Consider the following 17,025-nt stretch of genomic DNA (forward strand, 5'->3'; position numbering starts at 1 on the left):
ATGTGGCCATTTTCACACGTTTGGTACTTCGTAGGGCGTTCTATACTTTGCCGCCAAATAGACTACCTAAGATTATGAATTGCAGGTGAGTTTCAATAAAGGGAAAGTTTTGAAAAAAAAATATTTATTAATTTTATCTCGACTTTTTTTTTAATTTTAGTTTCTTATAATTATTATTTTCTTCTTCTGATTTTAGTTTCTATTTAATATTGATTGCCATATCGTATTTGATAATGATTACGATGTTATTTGGTGCAATTACTATATGCAATTTCGTATTTTGAGATTATTATGGTATTTGGGGCAATTACTCTAATGAAATTTCTTCAAATTGAAGGGATTTGTTTATAAAATTATTTTCTTAATTTTGAGCTTTTTGCCTATGATATTTTTGGTTAGAATTGTGCAATTACTTTATGCAATATCTATTTTTACGATACTTGGTGCAATTACTTCATGGAATATCTAGTTTTTACGATACTTGGTGCAATTACTTCATGGAATATCTAGTTTTTACGATACTTGGTGCAATTACTTCACGAAATATCAAGTTTTCATGACACATGGTGCAATTACTTCATGGAATACCTAGTTCAATGACACCTGGTGAAATTACTTCATGGAATATCTAGTTCAATGACACCTGGTGCAATTACTTCATGGAATACCTAGTTCAATGACACCTGGTGAAATTACTTCATGGAATATCTAGTTCAATGACACCTGGTGCAATTACTTCATGGAATATCTAGTTTTTTTTTTTCATAATACTTGGTTCAATTACTTCACGGAATATCTAGTATAAAGTTGATTCTAATTTGAGCTAAATTACATTTTAAGCAATTCCTTGAAGTTGCCATACTTGGTGCAATTATTGCATGCAACGCGGAATGCACGTAGTAATATTACGCTAGGCTTCCCCTTGAAACTTCCCTCGTAATGGCGTAAACGATGCGAGGGGGGCGTAAATGGGGGAAGAGAAATAAACGAAATTCTAAAATAAATTATGTCTGGCCGGAGAGCGGGATTTTTAATGATGCGGATAATAGCATTGTTTCCTATAGGCATAATAATAATTTTTTTTTTTATTTTTTTCACTTAATTGATTTAAATATAATTAAGGTATTACATAGGCGGGGTTTCTACCGACGCCTACGGACCACATACATTTTTATACGCATATATATAAACGAGTTTTGAAACATTTTTAAATTATATGGTTTCGCTATGTATATGATAACATTTCTATATTCAAAATGCAAAGCGCCTTTATGATGTAAGAAGTTTTATTATGTATGCGACCAAGGTATATTACGTGTTTTATAATTGCTTGTTATGGAGTAAGTGAATTAATTAATGTAGCATTAATTGACCCTTCATGACCTACAGTACAGACAGCCCCCCGAAAAAAAAGTGAACATTTTATACTTTATCAGCGACCCCTCAAAACTACCAAAATCCGCGAATTATGATATAACATTAAATGACCTCTTACAGAACCATTAAAAACCCAATGGAAATCAAATAAAAACGCAATTAAACTAATTTGGCGACGTTAAATAATATGACCTCTTAGCCTTTGACCCCTGTATGAGTAACTCCTCTAAATAGCCATCCTGTAAAGCATAGTTTCTCGCCAAAGAAACAAACCAATTCAAACCTGCACGGTTACAAATCCCATGCACCAAATCACGAAAACTGAAAAATTGGCGTTTTACTATGACGCTAAATCATACGTTCTCTTAACCTTTGACCCCCAACAGGTTACTGAATTAATCAGCAATGCAATAAACCATGTTTCCCACATGTATATGCGGAGAAACAAACCCGAAAAAATGCAGATAAGTGACTCACCCCTTTGCAGTGTCGTCCCGAAGACGCTAACATTCTTTTCAGTTGTACAATTCCACCTTTCATTTCTGAACTGGTGTTGACATTCCATGATGCCCCTTCTGGCTCCGACGCTGAGCGCCCTCATGGCATCGGGATGGTTCTCGCAGACTTGCCGCTGTCGGTCCACCAAACCGGGCACCGAAGAGCAGATAATTTCCCCGACGGCGTTACCCGCCGAACCGGGTCCGTTCTGGTTTCCCGGGTGATTAAACGGGGGTCCGCCACTACTGTCGGCCCCGTCGAAGGGTGGCAAGTTCGGGTGGTCATCGTAGTTGGAGGGCTCGCCTACACCACCACCACCGCCACCGACGTGCTGTGGGCCCAGATTACCTCCACCGTTGACCTGAACCGAGTTAAAGATACCCGGTGACGTCTGTTGACCCGGTAAGGGTGGTAATTGGTTGGGTAAATGTTGGTTTAATGATACGCCAACCATACCTAAATACCTGCAAAAAAATAGAGATAATTTTTACATTTAATTAAAATTAACTTCAAAATAGAGAAATTCTTAATTTCAATAAATAGACAAAATTATATATTCAAGTAATATGAATTTCAATGACTAATTTTCAAAATCCAGGACTTTCCAAGATTTTCCTGGTACTGTTGCAACCCAGTATCAAGCTTAATTAATTACTCATCATAATTTAATATTAATTAAATTACTAGCGGTAATCAAAAGAAAAACCCGAGAAATTTTATTACTTTATCAAGATTATGCCATCAATTACTGACATTAATCATCACATTACATCACTTTAACAGCTCGTATTTAAAAGCAATTAAAAAAAACCCTACCAAAATCAAAATTATTCCAACAATTTTTGAATAACTTAATGGGACATACTCAGAATTTTATGGGGAAACTTAGAACTAACAAACCTTTTTAACATATCGCTATAGCATCATCATCTTATTTCCACATAACCCCTGAAAATGGCCCACCCGCGCTCGCCCGTTTCCAAAAGAGTTAGGTTTTAATAATCCTTGCCTTGTTTTTGGCGGGAAGAATTCCCCTGGGGACCACATGGCCCGTAAAAATCCAGGGAAACAGTTAAATCCCTGTTTTCGCGCGCGATTTCCTGCGCGCGCTAAAAAAAGCGGGAAAAAAAAAAGAAAATTCTCGAGACATGCACGTTGCACGCGCGTAGGCAGTTTTTAAATTCGCACGTGGCCTTCTTTCCCGCGTAAAAAAAATGGTTTCATTGCGCCAAAAACTTATCTTAAGCCTAATTTTTAAATGTTTCTTAGAATAACTGGTAATAATTGCGCCTCTTATAAATAAAATAAAAATATATGGAATTTTATCCGCTTTTTTCATCTTATATAAAATTTTTAATTCTTTTTGAGTGCGTGTTCCGGTTAATGCTTGTAAAAAGCTTAATTGTTAATTACGCTATCAAATTTCTTTTTAATTTTTTAATGAACTCATTATTTTTAATGGAAAAATATTCAAGTTCTTAGATTTTATAATTTTTCTTTCAAATGGAATTTCCCGCGCGTCTTGTAAACTATAGTTGTTATCGTTTCTTGATAAATTTTTAAAGATTCAATTTATCTGATTCTGATATAACATTAATTCCTGCTATATTCTAAATGTGTTACACCCCATTGATTAAAATCATATTTACCAACTTAAGTGTTTACCATTTACCAATTCTCTACTTAACCTAATAAACATTATCAATTCCCACTGAAAATCGTCCCGACAAAGAACTAGAGAGGGGGGGGGGGACTTGAAGAAGCGCGTGAAAATCAGCGCCAATTCAACTTCAAAGTGAAGATTCGTGTTAAGCCTAACGTTTACGTGTATTGCCATGTTAAACTGTCATTTAAACATCTTATAGACATTCCAAAAAACATAAAAATTTCTAGTTTTACGCTAAATTTTAAATTAAACTACTAAAAGTAGACGAAATTGGCGCCAAACAGGTAAAAATTAGGGCGCGAAATATTTTTACGCGCTTTAAATTGAAACCACGTGCTATGTTATGGCGGGAAACTTTCTGAACTAAGAAATTGGCGCCAAAACTTTTAAGCGCGAAATAACTTTATTCAAAGTTTCACGTGCAAAGTTCCACGCGCTTATAAAATTTAAAGCACGTGCTCTGACTGTTGCTTATGGCGGTAAACTAAACAGTAAGAAATTAAATAATACAGTAAATAGGCTAATTTAAAGGCGGTAAAAACGCGAGCATGCGCAGTTTAACTTAACAACATCCGAAAAAAATAAATAAAATAAAATAAAAACTTTTAATATACATCGGGATCGGTTTGAAGTAAAGTTAAGAAAGTTTAAAAGGCGGATCGGATCTTAACAGACAAGAGTACACGGGGTACACACGCGGGATGGTAGACCGTCCCAAATATCGCGCCGTACCGGGACTAATGATACCGGGGAACTATATTTTCTCAGCCCCTCCTCTTACAATCTTAGAATGAGACGATTTTTCCTTGTTAAAACGGGTTTTTTCAATAGAAATTGGTTACATTTCAAGATTGTAAATTTAATCTTCTAAACGTTAGAAGCTCTTGCCGACAAATAAAGGCAAGGAGGTTAGGTTGTAAGTAAAACTTTCTCAATCATTATGTGTGTAGGGAAAACATTTCTAGACGAAATTCCTTAAAATCATAGATAGACTTTGGGAAAACATTCTAAAAAGATCCCCAGTAAATCAAGAAGAAATTAATTATTTGCGTTACCAAATTAGTTGGCATAAATTATGATTGCAGGACTTCAGCTTAGGGGGATACATTCATTTGCCTACCTTTAAACAGAGTGATTTTACTTTGAAATTAATTAATTAATTTCTTAAGTTGAAAGTGACCTTGATATACAATGCACCATCCAGAAAACAATACAGGTATCCCTTACGTCACCCCCGTTATGCGTACCAATGATCTTTATTAATATTTAGCGAGTTGACTGAATGAGCAGCTGAAGTTTATTCCGTTGATGTGCCCTAATTAGTGTTAACGCTAATCGTTAATTAATTTATTAATTTCCTCGAGCTGATCTATTTATCACGTACCATTAATCCCTTATTATTTATATTTTAATTTGCAAGTGGACAAAGAAATCTTGAATGCATGTGCCCCTCTACCAACAAGTCCAGTTAAGTTTTAAAACCCATCCCCTATATTGAATACATAATGTCCATGAACTGTACTTATCAGTCACTAAAAGTTAGTGAATCAGTGAGAACTTTTACTTATAGATAACATATATATATATATATTACTAATTACAAAGTTCTGCGCAGGCGCACTTGAGAAAGACAGACGCTATCCCCCTCTTCCATAAGTTCACCGAGAATATAAAATGTAATTCACATGTCTGGGCAACGGTGACCGACCGCGCTGGCGACTTCCCAGGGTCATAAAAGGTCATGAAACCCTTTGAACCTTTCCCAACCAATTATCAGGTCAATGTTAGGTATGGCGCCACCTAAAATTACCCCTATCTAGCTAACCAAAGTTGCAAATGACTTTCAAAAGGAAATGTCAAATACTTGGGTACACATATGATGCCATCCCTTGGGGTTTGACCAGAGGCCATTGCTTTTTCCCGCAATAAAAAGCAGATTGTCGATATGAGAACCATGACCTCTGCAATTTACTATGTAGATTTCCATTTACTAGATATCTTTTCAAAGATGTCAAACATTCAGTTAAAGGCCGACTTCCAGCGAAAAGGATTCTAGCGAACTGAAATCCGAGCAATGTGGTTCTAGCGAACTGAAGATACGCGATAGAGAATTTCCTTCAGGGGAAAGCAAAAATTCGAGAGGAAATAAATTTAAAAGGATTTCTATTGTTCATCTTCAGTTCGCTAGAACCACATTGCACGGCTTTCAGTTAGCGAGAACCCTTCCAACTTTTGACCCAGCGGTGCTTCGAAAATCGGCACGGTCGCTTCATTCATTCGATGCTCGGTTTTTAGTTCGCTAGAACCCTTTTCGCTGGAAGTCGGCCTTTAAAACATTTATAGAAAAATTAAGAAAAAAAAATATGAGATCCCGCCAAATTTAATATACACTAAACTACGTACATTGACACTTATACGTCTCGCTATCTTCACATACCCGCGTCGTGTCTACCTTTAAAAAAGGAGTTTTCCTTCTTAGAAACAGTCTAATTTGCATAAACGAACATGTAGGCATTTAATAAAAATATTAAAAGACCCGTGATTATAACACCCCGATTTAATAAATTGCTATTTTTTTTTGGCGGGAACGTTCCGATGATAAAACCAGCCAGCGAGCGCCGCGCGCGGGACGATTTCCCGCCTTAATTTCGCGCGCCACTCGTGAAAAATTCGCGGAAATTTCTTTTCTCGCGCCAACTGCGGAGCCGAGTGCCGCGGTGCGTGCAGGACGATGTCTCGACTCTCTCGAGCTATAGCTCCATCGTATACTCCGCTTCACTCCGGCAATTTAAATTATACACCTATCAAATTTTGATAAGACGTTCGTTTTCTTATATAAAATTAAAAAAAAAATAATAAAATAAAAAAGTTGGTTTTTAGTAAGGAAAGGTGTAGGTATAATAGATAGATTCATATATAGAGTTTAAGAACCTAAATGAAAATATTTAATTGCGAATGGGAAATCAATTTTGGTTTAAGAAATTTAGCCAATTAAGTATTATTGTATTTAATTGATGGAGAAAGTTTAGGTTTAGGTTAAGGGCAATAAACAGGGTTCAACAGGCATTTGAACTAATGACACAATTAGTTCAACACCCAATTCGACCTAATGATACACAATTGGTTCAACAACCATTCCACCTAATTATTTAGGTATTCAACACCCAATTCAACCTAATGATACACAATTGGTTCAACTGCCATTCGACCTAATGATACGCAATTGGTTCAACTGCCATTCGACCTAATGATACGCAATTGGTTCAACAACCATTCAACCTAATGATTTAGTTATTCAACACCCAATTCGACCTAATGATACACAATTGGTTCAACACCCAATTCGACCTAACGATACCATAGGTTCAACACCCGATTCGACCTAATGATACTATAGGTTCAACACCCGATTCGACCTAATGATACTATAGGTTCAACACCCGATTCGACCTAATGATACCATAGGTTCAACACCCAATTCGACCTAATGATACCATAGCTTCAACACCCAATTCGACCTAATGATACCATAGGTTCAACACCCAATTCGACCTAATGATACCATAGCTTCAACACCCAATTCGACCTAATGATACCATAGCTTCAACACCCAATTCGACCTAATAATGCAATTAGTTCAACACCCAATTCGACCTAATAATGCAATTAGTTCAACACCCAATTCGACCTAATAATGCAATTAGTTCAACACCCAATTCGACCTAATAATGCAATTAGTTCAACACCCAATTCGACCTAACGATACAATTACTCAACAGCCATTTGACCTAATGATACAATTGGTTCAACAACCATTCGATAAAATAAGAACTAATTCGGAAATATCTTATAAGATGCCGATTTCAAAAACTTCACATTCCCTTTAAATCTTAAGAAGGGACGCGAGAAGGGCAATAAAGAATGGCCTTCGGGGCAAGGAGGGGGGGGAAGGGGTCAAGGGGAACTATCCCGTTGTTGGAAGTGAGCCGCCGCGGGCCCATAGGAGGTTTTTAAGGGCTGGTAATAGGGCAATAGCTTAGAGATAACATCAGGCGAAAATCTGTCTTTGGGACCCGCGCGCCCAATGAGTTATGGGAGCCGAAAACTTCTAACATTCATTCTCAACTACTAAAAAAAAAACCATCGGACATAACAATAAGGCATACCTTGATGTCTTGATAAAAATAGGTCCTAAAAAACTAAAAGATAAAAAACGTTGACATCTCGCGTGGGAAAATTCAAAACTATATTTCCATGGACCTTTTAAACTATAGCAAGATGCCTGCCTTTGTTTTCAATTAACATTCAAGCTTAAATTAAAGCTAAGAAAAGGCTTACACGTGCGGTTATTGAAAAAGCCCATTAGGAACTATTTCCAGAAGTCGAGCTCGCGCGCGCGCGTGCGCACAAGGGCTGCTTATGTAGACACGTGTAATTGTTTAGCACGTGGGTGGGCGCGTGAATTAGACCTTATTCCCGCCAAAAATAAAATAAGAAAAGGCGGGAAGTCATTGCTATACTTTAAACCATATACTGCTGGACTTGGTCACAACAAGCTCCGGAAGTTAACTTAGAAAACACGTGGTTATTTATTTATTTATTTATTTATTTTTTTTGGCTAGAATCTATTAGTGCTTTGTTGTCTACATAAATGTATGGTTAATTAGGCTTTAGTTCATCGTAATTAAGTTGTAAAGAGAGCCATTTAAGGGAGTCTGGAGACAAAAAAGAAAAGAAAGAAAGAAGGAATACTTTGCAATAAACATTTTTAAACGTCCGCCCACCATTTTTCGCGCTATGGATTTAATTATTCAGTTTTTAAGTAGGGGTATCCGGTACGGGGGTCCTTTAAACGAAACCATTTCACGTGTAACAGACGAAACAAGAATAAGAATCAAGTTAAGACGAAAGGAAAAAGAAAAGGCAATCTTAATTGTTTCTAAGTTAACTTTGTTTCCTTAATTTACACTTCTAGGGATTTTGGCTCTAAATTACAATTTTAATGGTTAATATATTATAATAATGAACAAATTGGGTCCATTTTATTTCTTGGGGTTGTATTTTTGATTTTGTATAATTATCGCTAGCTGGTTCATAATTAATTTAATTTAAATTAGATTAAAAATTAATCTAAAAACGCAGCTATTAGAATGTCAATGAAAGTCTTAGAGATACCAAGAAGTGATATCTAGTTTATTAGGGAGAAGGTGTAAATTCGCCTCGCATTTATAATCTAGCTTTATCTCCAGTCCAAACGTATAGTAGGTCCGGAGTTAATCCCCGCCGCCTCTAAATTACAACCAGCATCTCATTGGTTCTTGAAAACTCGCGTCAGCGCGACAGCGTGAAAGGACGAAAATTACAGTCATATTTTCCGACTGAGGAGAGGCAGCGAAATAGCCCGGGGCCTCCTTTTACGTACGTCCCCCCCCCCTTGTATTTTGAAAGGGGGACTGTCTGAGACTATGGCGCGTGAATACTTAGGCATCTTATACCTTCTCCCTAATAAACTAGATATCACTTCTTGGAGATACCTTAAACTGTTGTTTTCCGAATTAATATAAGCGAGTATACCATCTTTTCTTATAATATAACAAAGCGATAAGTGTATCGAAGACAAAACAATGGATTGTATCTTCAATTTTTTTTAGGCGCACGTCATTATCTGTGATATAATATTAAAACTCGAGCTAATAAATATTTCAAATAGTACTCGAGAAATTCGAGTGTTTTTCCACGCGCTTGTATAGACGGGCTATTGTTAGTAAAGTATAATTTTATTGTCTTCTTTAAGTGAGCTATAGTGTCTTAAGAAATCTGTCTTAAAGATTGACTGGTTTTATTTTAATCGTATTGTGTTCAAATTGAGATTATTTTTTTCTAATTATGTAGTCGCAAAGAAAACCAAAACGCAAACGCTTCATTTAATTTTAAGATACGATGACATTAAAGAAGTGTTTTCCCAAATTAATGTCTATAAATTATATTCACTAGTTAATTTTTACGCTGACCAATTTTAATTGCTATACTGTAGAAAGGTCAGTTAAATAATAATAATAATAATAATAATTCTTTAATGTACACAGCAACAATACAAGAGTACCTACAAGGTTGAATAAGGCTATCAAGAAAATGCATATATATCATGTCATAGTACTACAATAAGTTCATAAGATATGTTCCATATAAGTTTGTAATGTCTGGTAACTTAGAAACTGGAGCTTGTAATTTTGAAGTGAGTGAGGTAGGTCATAGATTCGAGGTAAAGCGACGTACGCCTGGTGCATGAGGCGCTGCTGTCAAAGGCCTAATTATTAATGCAGACTAAATAGGAGCTAGATGGAAGAAGTCCTGCAAAATTAATTAACCACCGAGTGTAGAAAGTACTTCAATTCTCGCTTCCGTCGTTCTCCTTCTCGAACTAGTTATCTCGAGCTGTAATTCTCTAGGAGGTAGCATTACTAATAGTATACCTAGTGTCAGACTTATCATGTAACATATCTTATAAACTTATGGTAGAAGAAAATTATTTTAGAAATTCCCTTAATTTTTAATATCACAATTTTAAAATTCCCTTACACTTTTCAACTATTTTTATTAAAAAAATTTAAAAAAACCATGACTATAATCAAGGACTACCAACCAGATACAGTATCAACCCTGAACTTTCAAATAATAAAATAAAAATTTTAGTATAAATAAAAGAAAAAACACGGCGCCATTTTACAAAAGCAAAAAGGCCAAAATTCGTATTTTGTTTGGTCTATATAGAAAGATACCCTAATGTTATTTTATTTCACTAACTAAAACATCGGTTAAAGCGTTAACCCTAAAGTTGATATATCAACTCCCACATAATCTACCTATCCCAGCCTTCAGCGGCTACCAAATCTATTGTTTTGAAAGAAATTTAATAAAACTCCTTCCGGTTCCTCAAATAGTATCAAATTTCCAAACGGCACACGACACGACTCGCTGCTCCAATAACCAGGGGCATTAACTACGTCAATTGATATTATATTTAAACAACTTAAATTAGGTTATAAATGACGTCATGTATATTGAATGCACGCGGCGCAACACGTGGTCCGCTCGTGCATGCACAGTTTGGCGCGAGATTTAATTCAATTCCACGTGTTTTTATTTTGACACGCGTGTAGCGTGAGAAATTTAAATTTTCCATTCGAATTCGTTCAGAGTCTGTTATTAATAAAAAAAATAAGCATGGGCGAATACCAGTTTTTGACTGTCGAGACGAATATCGAATAGTGAAAAATTTTCTTATCGAAAACCGAGACGAATAGTTGTTTGGGAACCGAATATCGAATAATTAGGCTTAACTTAAAATTGCCCTTATCGAATAGTCAGAAATAGAAGGATTAATTAAAATCAATTTAAATTATATTTAGAATTTAGATGCGCTATGAGTAGTAGCACTTCAGGCCTATTTTCCCATAGAAACTTATACATTAAAAAGTGTAACTGCCATTACTTTTTTAAAACATTTTTAGGGTTAATATTTTTGTTTTCTTGAATAGTTAATCGAATATTTAACGAATAGTTAATCGAATATTTAACGAATAGTTAATTGAATATTTAACGAATAGTTAGTCGAATATGTAACGAATAGTAGGCCCAAATAGTAAAATTCACTATTCGTTATTCGTTCGAATACCCGAAATGGGGCTTATCGAATATCGAGACGGTTATTCGTCTCGATATTCGATCGAGTTATTCGTGTTACTCGAGTATTCGCCCATGCTTAAAAAAAAACTTTGGTATGTTTTGATAACTGATATATGAGGGGTTGGATCACGTGACGTAGCCTAATTTTGGCCTACTGAGAATAACGCTAACTATAACCATATTTGAGGTTTTAGAAATAAATATTATTAGTTGGCGCAATCGGATTCCCATGGACTTTTATTGGTTTTTCCCTGACCTTTTTGACCTATTTTAAATTCCCTGACATTTCTTGACCTATGGCAGTCCTTGATAAAATTGAACTGTATTAATTTATTTGGATAAATAAATTAAAAACACTTATTGTATTCGATTTTGTCGTGTTGGCATATTACCATTATTCCTTATATCAAATAATACTCTAGGTGCTACTACCATTTATCAATTAACCTCAACGTCAAATAAAAGAAGTTGACATTTACAAGTGTATCTAGAATTCTAGACAACATTTCAGATAACGAAATAAATCAATACACGATTTTCACCCCTTTTATATACTTATAACTATAACCTATAGTTCAATGAAACCATATCCAAGTCTAGCTCTGTATCTACATTAAATAATAATACATTTGTGGATCCGCAAAATTAAATTAATAATACTACTTACAATTAACCTAATTTAATTAAAAATAGATAATTAATTAATAAATCCTTTATATTGATAAAGAGTGTTAGTTCCCAAAAATTGAGGGACAAAAGTGCAATGAGTGAGTGGGATGAATGGTTCTATGGGAAATCATCAATTTTGAGTGGAATTTCTATGAGGAGCCGATTTTGAATGTCCCCCATAAGGGATGCATGCATGCACACCCTAACACAAGTTATGAACATTGAACATTGGATTGGAGTGTTTACCAATGACCCCCTTAATTTAATTAGAAATCATTGTGTGTTAATTAGTTTCTTATGTTAAATTTAATTAAGGGAATCATAGGTAAAACACCCCTCCAATGTTCAATGTTCATAACTTGTGTTAGGGTGTGCATGCATGCATCCCTTATGGGACATTCAAAAACTTCTGCTCATAGAAAGAAGTATAGAGTTATACATTTTCGATTCTCAAAATTGATCAATGATTTCCCATAGAACCATCCACGTTATCCCACTCTCTGACTATACTTCTGACAGAACTTTTAAAAACACTCTGTATTATTGTTACAAGTGAAGAAGTTCACCTTTAGAAATTATCTGTAACACTTATTGTATAAGCTAATCTCAAGTCATCCCATTGTTTCAACGAAAAGACAAGAAACTTTATCTTAAACTAAAATAAAAAAAAATAACACGTAAAGATAATTGTTAAATGAAAATTTTGTAAAGATAGTAAATACGTTTTGCTTAAATTTGCTATACATACGTTTAAATCTAATCCTAATTAATTAATTAATTAGTATTAATGTTAATTAAGGTGTTTGACGTCTCAAGGTTTATTAAAACGCCGCGTGGGTTTAAATCTTTTAAATTTATAATTATTTTTCAGTTGCATAATTTATTCTAATTAGCACGGGAAACTAATTTTAATAATACATTTTGTCTAATTCCTTAACAATTTCTCGGCGGTCTAAAGAAATATAATTCCAGCTCGCCTATATTATTGTTAATTACGTTATATTATTTTATTACTAATTTTAATTAAAAATAATTATTATATCACGGGTGTGACGCGAATTATTAAGTTGATTTTCAGTGGTTTTATAACAGGTTTTAATTTTAACTAAATGTCTAATTTATTTTTTAAGGATGTGAACTTTTTTAATGGTTTTAATTAAAATAAATTCATTAAATTAAATTAATTGGAACTTTCGGGTTTAAATAACTAATACTAAAAAATTAACTTAAAGTCGATCAACTTAATTAGATAGTTTGAAATGAAATTAACTAACTTGCCAATTAAAAATTAGTCATTAAACGCGTTAATTCCGTTTAATTAATATTAAATTTAGAGTTTGAATAAGTAATTGTACTTAATATCAAAATTAACTATAGTCAATTAATAACTCGAAGATTTAAACTAAATTTACTAATTAATTAATGTTACGGAAAATAAAAATTTATTGAAATATATATGTAATTAAATTAATTCCCGTTAATTTGGAAGTTAATATAACTAATTAATATATCAAAAAAGTCAACTTTAAAAGAAATAAAAAATTTAGAGAATTTTGCTGTTTTTGGGTCCCAACTTTTATTAACTTAAAACTTAATTAAAATTAAAGTAACGTGAACTTACATCCAATTAGCGAGTGTTAAAGTTGCGTAGGGTAAAATACCAAAAAGTATTAATAACCACAATTTCTTGTTCATCTCATTATTATCCATCTGAGGCGATTTTTCGAAAATTGTAATTTTTCTCACGATTTTATTTTTTTCAAATAAAATAATCGGAAAAATTTAAAAAAAAAATATTTTTAAACAGATAAAATTTCCGGAGCCGAGCACCACTCTCTCGCAGTCGCAAAAAACACAATTGCAATGCAATTAAATCGAAAGTAAACCAAATTACAAAATATTATTATTTTGGCGTGAAAACACGTGTGTAAATATAAATATTTGTATTTTCCGGACGATTTTTTTAATCAATTAACGGTCATAATAAACAATTAACACTGAACTTATTAAAAACTGACGTTGTAGTTTCGCGTGAACGTAAAACGGTTGTAACTTTGAGTGAGCGAGTGACATCGTAAAGCATCTCAAATAAATTTCCCAAAACAATTCAAATCGCAATCCACTTAATTTCGAATTTGCATAATTCTACGCGACTAAAAAGAGCCACTTTAATCTCATATTTGGGTAGCCCGTTTTGGGACAAACGTGAGTTTTGGGGAGCTACTTCGAGTCGACTCTTTTTGAGATATGAGAGTTTCACTTGGGTCTTTCGTAGATAATTTTGAGCTCGCGTCGGCCGCGAGGTTTCGCTCCGTGCCACTACCAAATGGATGATGTCTCGAGCCCCAAAATTCGCTCGAGCTCTCCCTCAATTCTGATTGGTTAAGATGGGAAAAGACTTAACAAACGGCAGGTGAGGGGAAACTTTTTCATTGGTTAGTTTAATATCGAAACGGGACGAAATTTTGTTACGAGTTATTTTTTTTTCTGTTTTATTTTTTTTTGGCCAGAAGATTTTTTTTTATGACTTAAGAATTGATTTAATTTTGTCAATAATAATTAAATTGCTATATTAGAATTAAAAGGACGTTTCTAAGTCACTTCTAGGTCTGCAAATCTTTAATGGGGTTTATGAAGTTTTGACAACTTTCCCTGATCTCAAAGCTAGCTTAGGGTTTTTAATAAATATTTATTGACCTTTTCTTGACCTCTTAGTCTTATTTTCAAGTTGCAATGCCTGAGCTTGAATAAAAAATTGCTTGAATATTTATTTTAGTTTCTCTGTTTTCATTCTGAACTCAAAAGCATATTTATATATATATTTCCTGACCTCTAGGACCAGTATTAAGTTTTCCTGGCCCCTAAAACCTCCCACTAAATCCTTGACCTATTCCCGACCTCTTGAACCTACTACTAAACTCTCTGACCTTTTCCTGACCTCTTGAACCTCTTACTAAACTCTCTGATCTTTTCCTGACCTCTTGAACCTACTACTAAATTTCCCTAACCTTTTCCTGACCTCTAAAACCAACTATACTGAATTCCCTGTTCAACTGCAAAGACCTCAACTACAAATAAAACAAAACTGATCTGAATTTTAAAAAATACCTTACATTGCACCAACACCAAGGGGATGTCTTATGACTAGGAGGACTGACACCATTTACACTACAGGAGACGAAGCTACTTAGTACTGCACTTTAAACGCCAAGTAGCCTGTCCTCCTGCAGTTTAATTGTTAGTAATCCTTATAGTCTAAATTTTATTCGATGTATCAATATTCATGAATAAATAAATTAAATTCATGGCACTATAGCTAAATATATTTATAGATTTTACAGAATATAAAGAAAAAAATTATAAATTTTCTTCGTGTCCTCACGAAGTGTGGGTTTGAATTAACGTCTGCTCAGACTTGTCTACTAAAAACCCTACACTTTACAAACTTAACTACATTTTTTCAATAAAAAAAATGTCGCTATAATATAATCAGCATTTCATTTAACATGGACCTTAGAAATGTTCCCTTATATAGGGGACGGGAAAACTGAACTGAATTACTGGACTGGTAGAGGGGCGCATGCATTCGAGATTTCTTTGTCCACTTACAAATTAAAATATAAATAATAAGGGATTAACGGTACGTGATAAATAGATCAGCTCGAGGAAATTAATTAATTAATTAACGATTAGCGTTAACACTAATTAGAAGGGTACATCAACGGAAACTCCGCTGCTCATTCAGTCAACTCGCTGAATATTAATGAAGATCATAGGTACGCCTAACCGGGGGGGGGGTCGTAATGGATACCTGTACTGTTTTCTGTGTGGTGTTGGTATATCAAGGTCACTTTTAACTAAAGAAATTAAGTAATTAATTTCAAAGTATAATCACTCTGTTTAAAGGTAGGTTTGCCAATTAAGTGTTGAATTAAATATAAAATCAGAATTTGACATCAGTTAATGTAAAATCAGTTAGTCAGTAGGTTCAAATAATTTTTCATCTCAAACTTAAACTACATTTAAATTAAAGTTAAGCGTAAATTAAATTTGAAACGAACTTCATTTTGGGAAAAATACTCCATCCTCAAATCAACCCGAATTTGCCTTAAATTCAAAACGTAATATACACTTAAATAGAAAAACGCGATACGTTTAACTTCATCCACGTTGCAAATTGCGACTGCGACCGACTTTAAAGGTGGCCCGCAATTTTCGGCGGTCGTCAAAAAGACCCGTCTGGACTAGCGATCAAATTTGGTATCGCTAATAACATCGTGTTTGGTAACGCTATCAAGAAAACTTGGCACCAACAATACTAATTCTATGGGTTTTTTCAAACTAAGCGTTGATTAGGGGTGAAACCGTATTCCCGGTTTTATTAGCGCTACACAGTTAAGTTGATACGTTATATAGGAAAGCGGTAAATGTATCATTTGAAGGTGAGAATAATGAGATATCGGGGCAGGCCATAGTTATAGGGTGGTGGTAGTCGGGGATGAGAATATCATCTCTTAAAGAATATCCCAAGGGGAAAATTTTATTGAAAAAAGAAATTTCGGAATTGCGAAACTAATGAAATTATGATTGGTCTGTATGATGATGATGTAGTAGTAGTAGTAGCTGTGGTAGTAAATTTAAGTTTGTAAATTTTGCTTCTACAAGATATACTGGGTAAACCTTTGAGTATGTTATAGTTCTATTACGTGCCTTTCAAACTATGCTTAATACCATAAGTTTAAAAGATGTTCCTTCCATAAGTATGACACTTCGTAATGCTACCTAGAGACCTACAGCTCGAGGGAGAACGACAAGTTAAAATTGAAGTCCTACACTCGGTGGTTAATTAATTTTGCAGGACTTCCTCCATCTAGCTCTTATTTAGTCCGCATTACAAATTATGCCTTTGACAGCAACGCCTCATGCACCAGGCGTATGTCGCTTTACCTCGAATCTAAGACCTACCTCACTCACTCACTTCAAAATTACAAAGCTCCAGTTTCTAAGTTACCAGAGATTAACAAACTTATGGATGGAACATATACACAAACTTCTTTAAAACCGAGCTCCAGTTAGCTAGCATCAATAACATTTTACCCAGTAAGGTAAAACAACTCATTAATACAGCG

General features: G+C 34.4%; 1 protein-coding gene across 1 annotated transcript in view; it reads right to left on the reverse strand.

Annotated features, from left to right (window-relative positions):
* Positions 1-14,235, reverse strand: part of LOC149653803 (protein Wnt-16-like) — a 38,642-nt gene extending 24,407 nt beyond the window's left edge. The window contains exons 1-2 of the mRNA XM_089846710.1: positions 13,518-14,235; positions 1,855-2,339 (exon numbers count right to left, since the gene is read on the reverse strand). Of these exons, the coding sequence (XP_089702836.1) occupies positions 1,855-2,339; positions 13,518-13,606 (574 nt within the window). The 5' untranslated portion in view covers positions 13,607-14,235. The remainder of the gene's footprint in view (positions 1-1,854; positions 2,340-13,517) is intronic.
* Positions 14,236-17,025: the final 2,790 nt, after the last annotated feature.

Source organism: Phalangium opilio, unplaced genomic scaffold (assembly GCF_054372755.1).
Source record: "Phalangium opilio isolate 3A_F unplaced genomic scaffold, DU_Popi_V2 ptg000081l_1, whole genome shotgun sequence".
NCBI classification, from domain to species: domain Eukaryota; kingdom Metazoa; phylum Arthropoda; class Arachnida; order Opiliones; family Phalangiidae; genus Phalangium; species Phalangium opilio.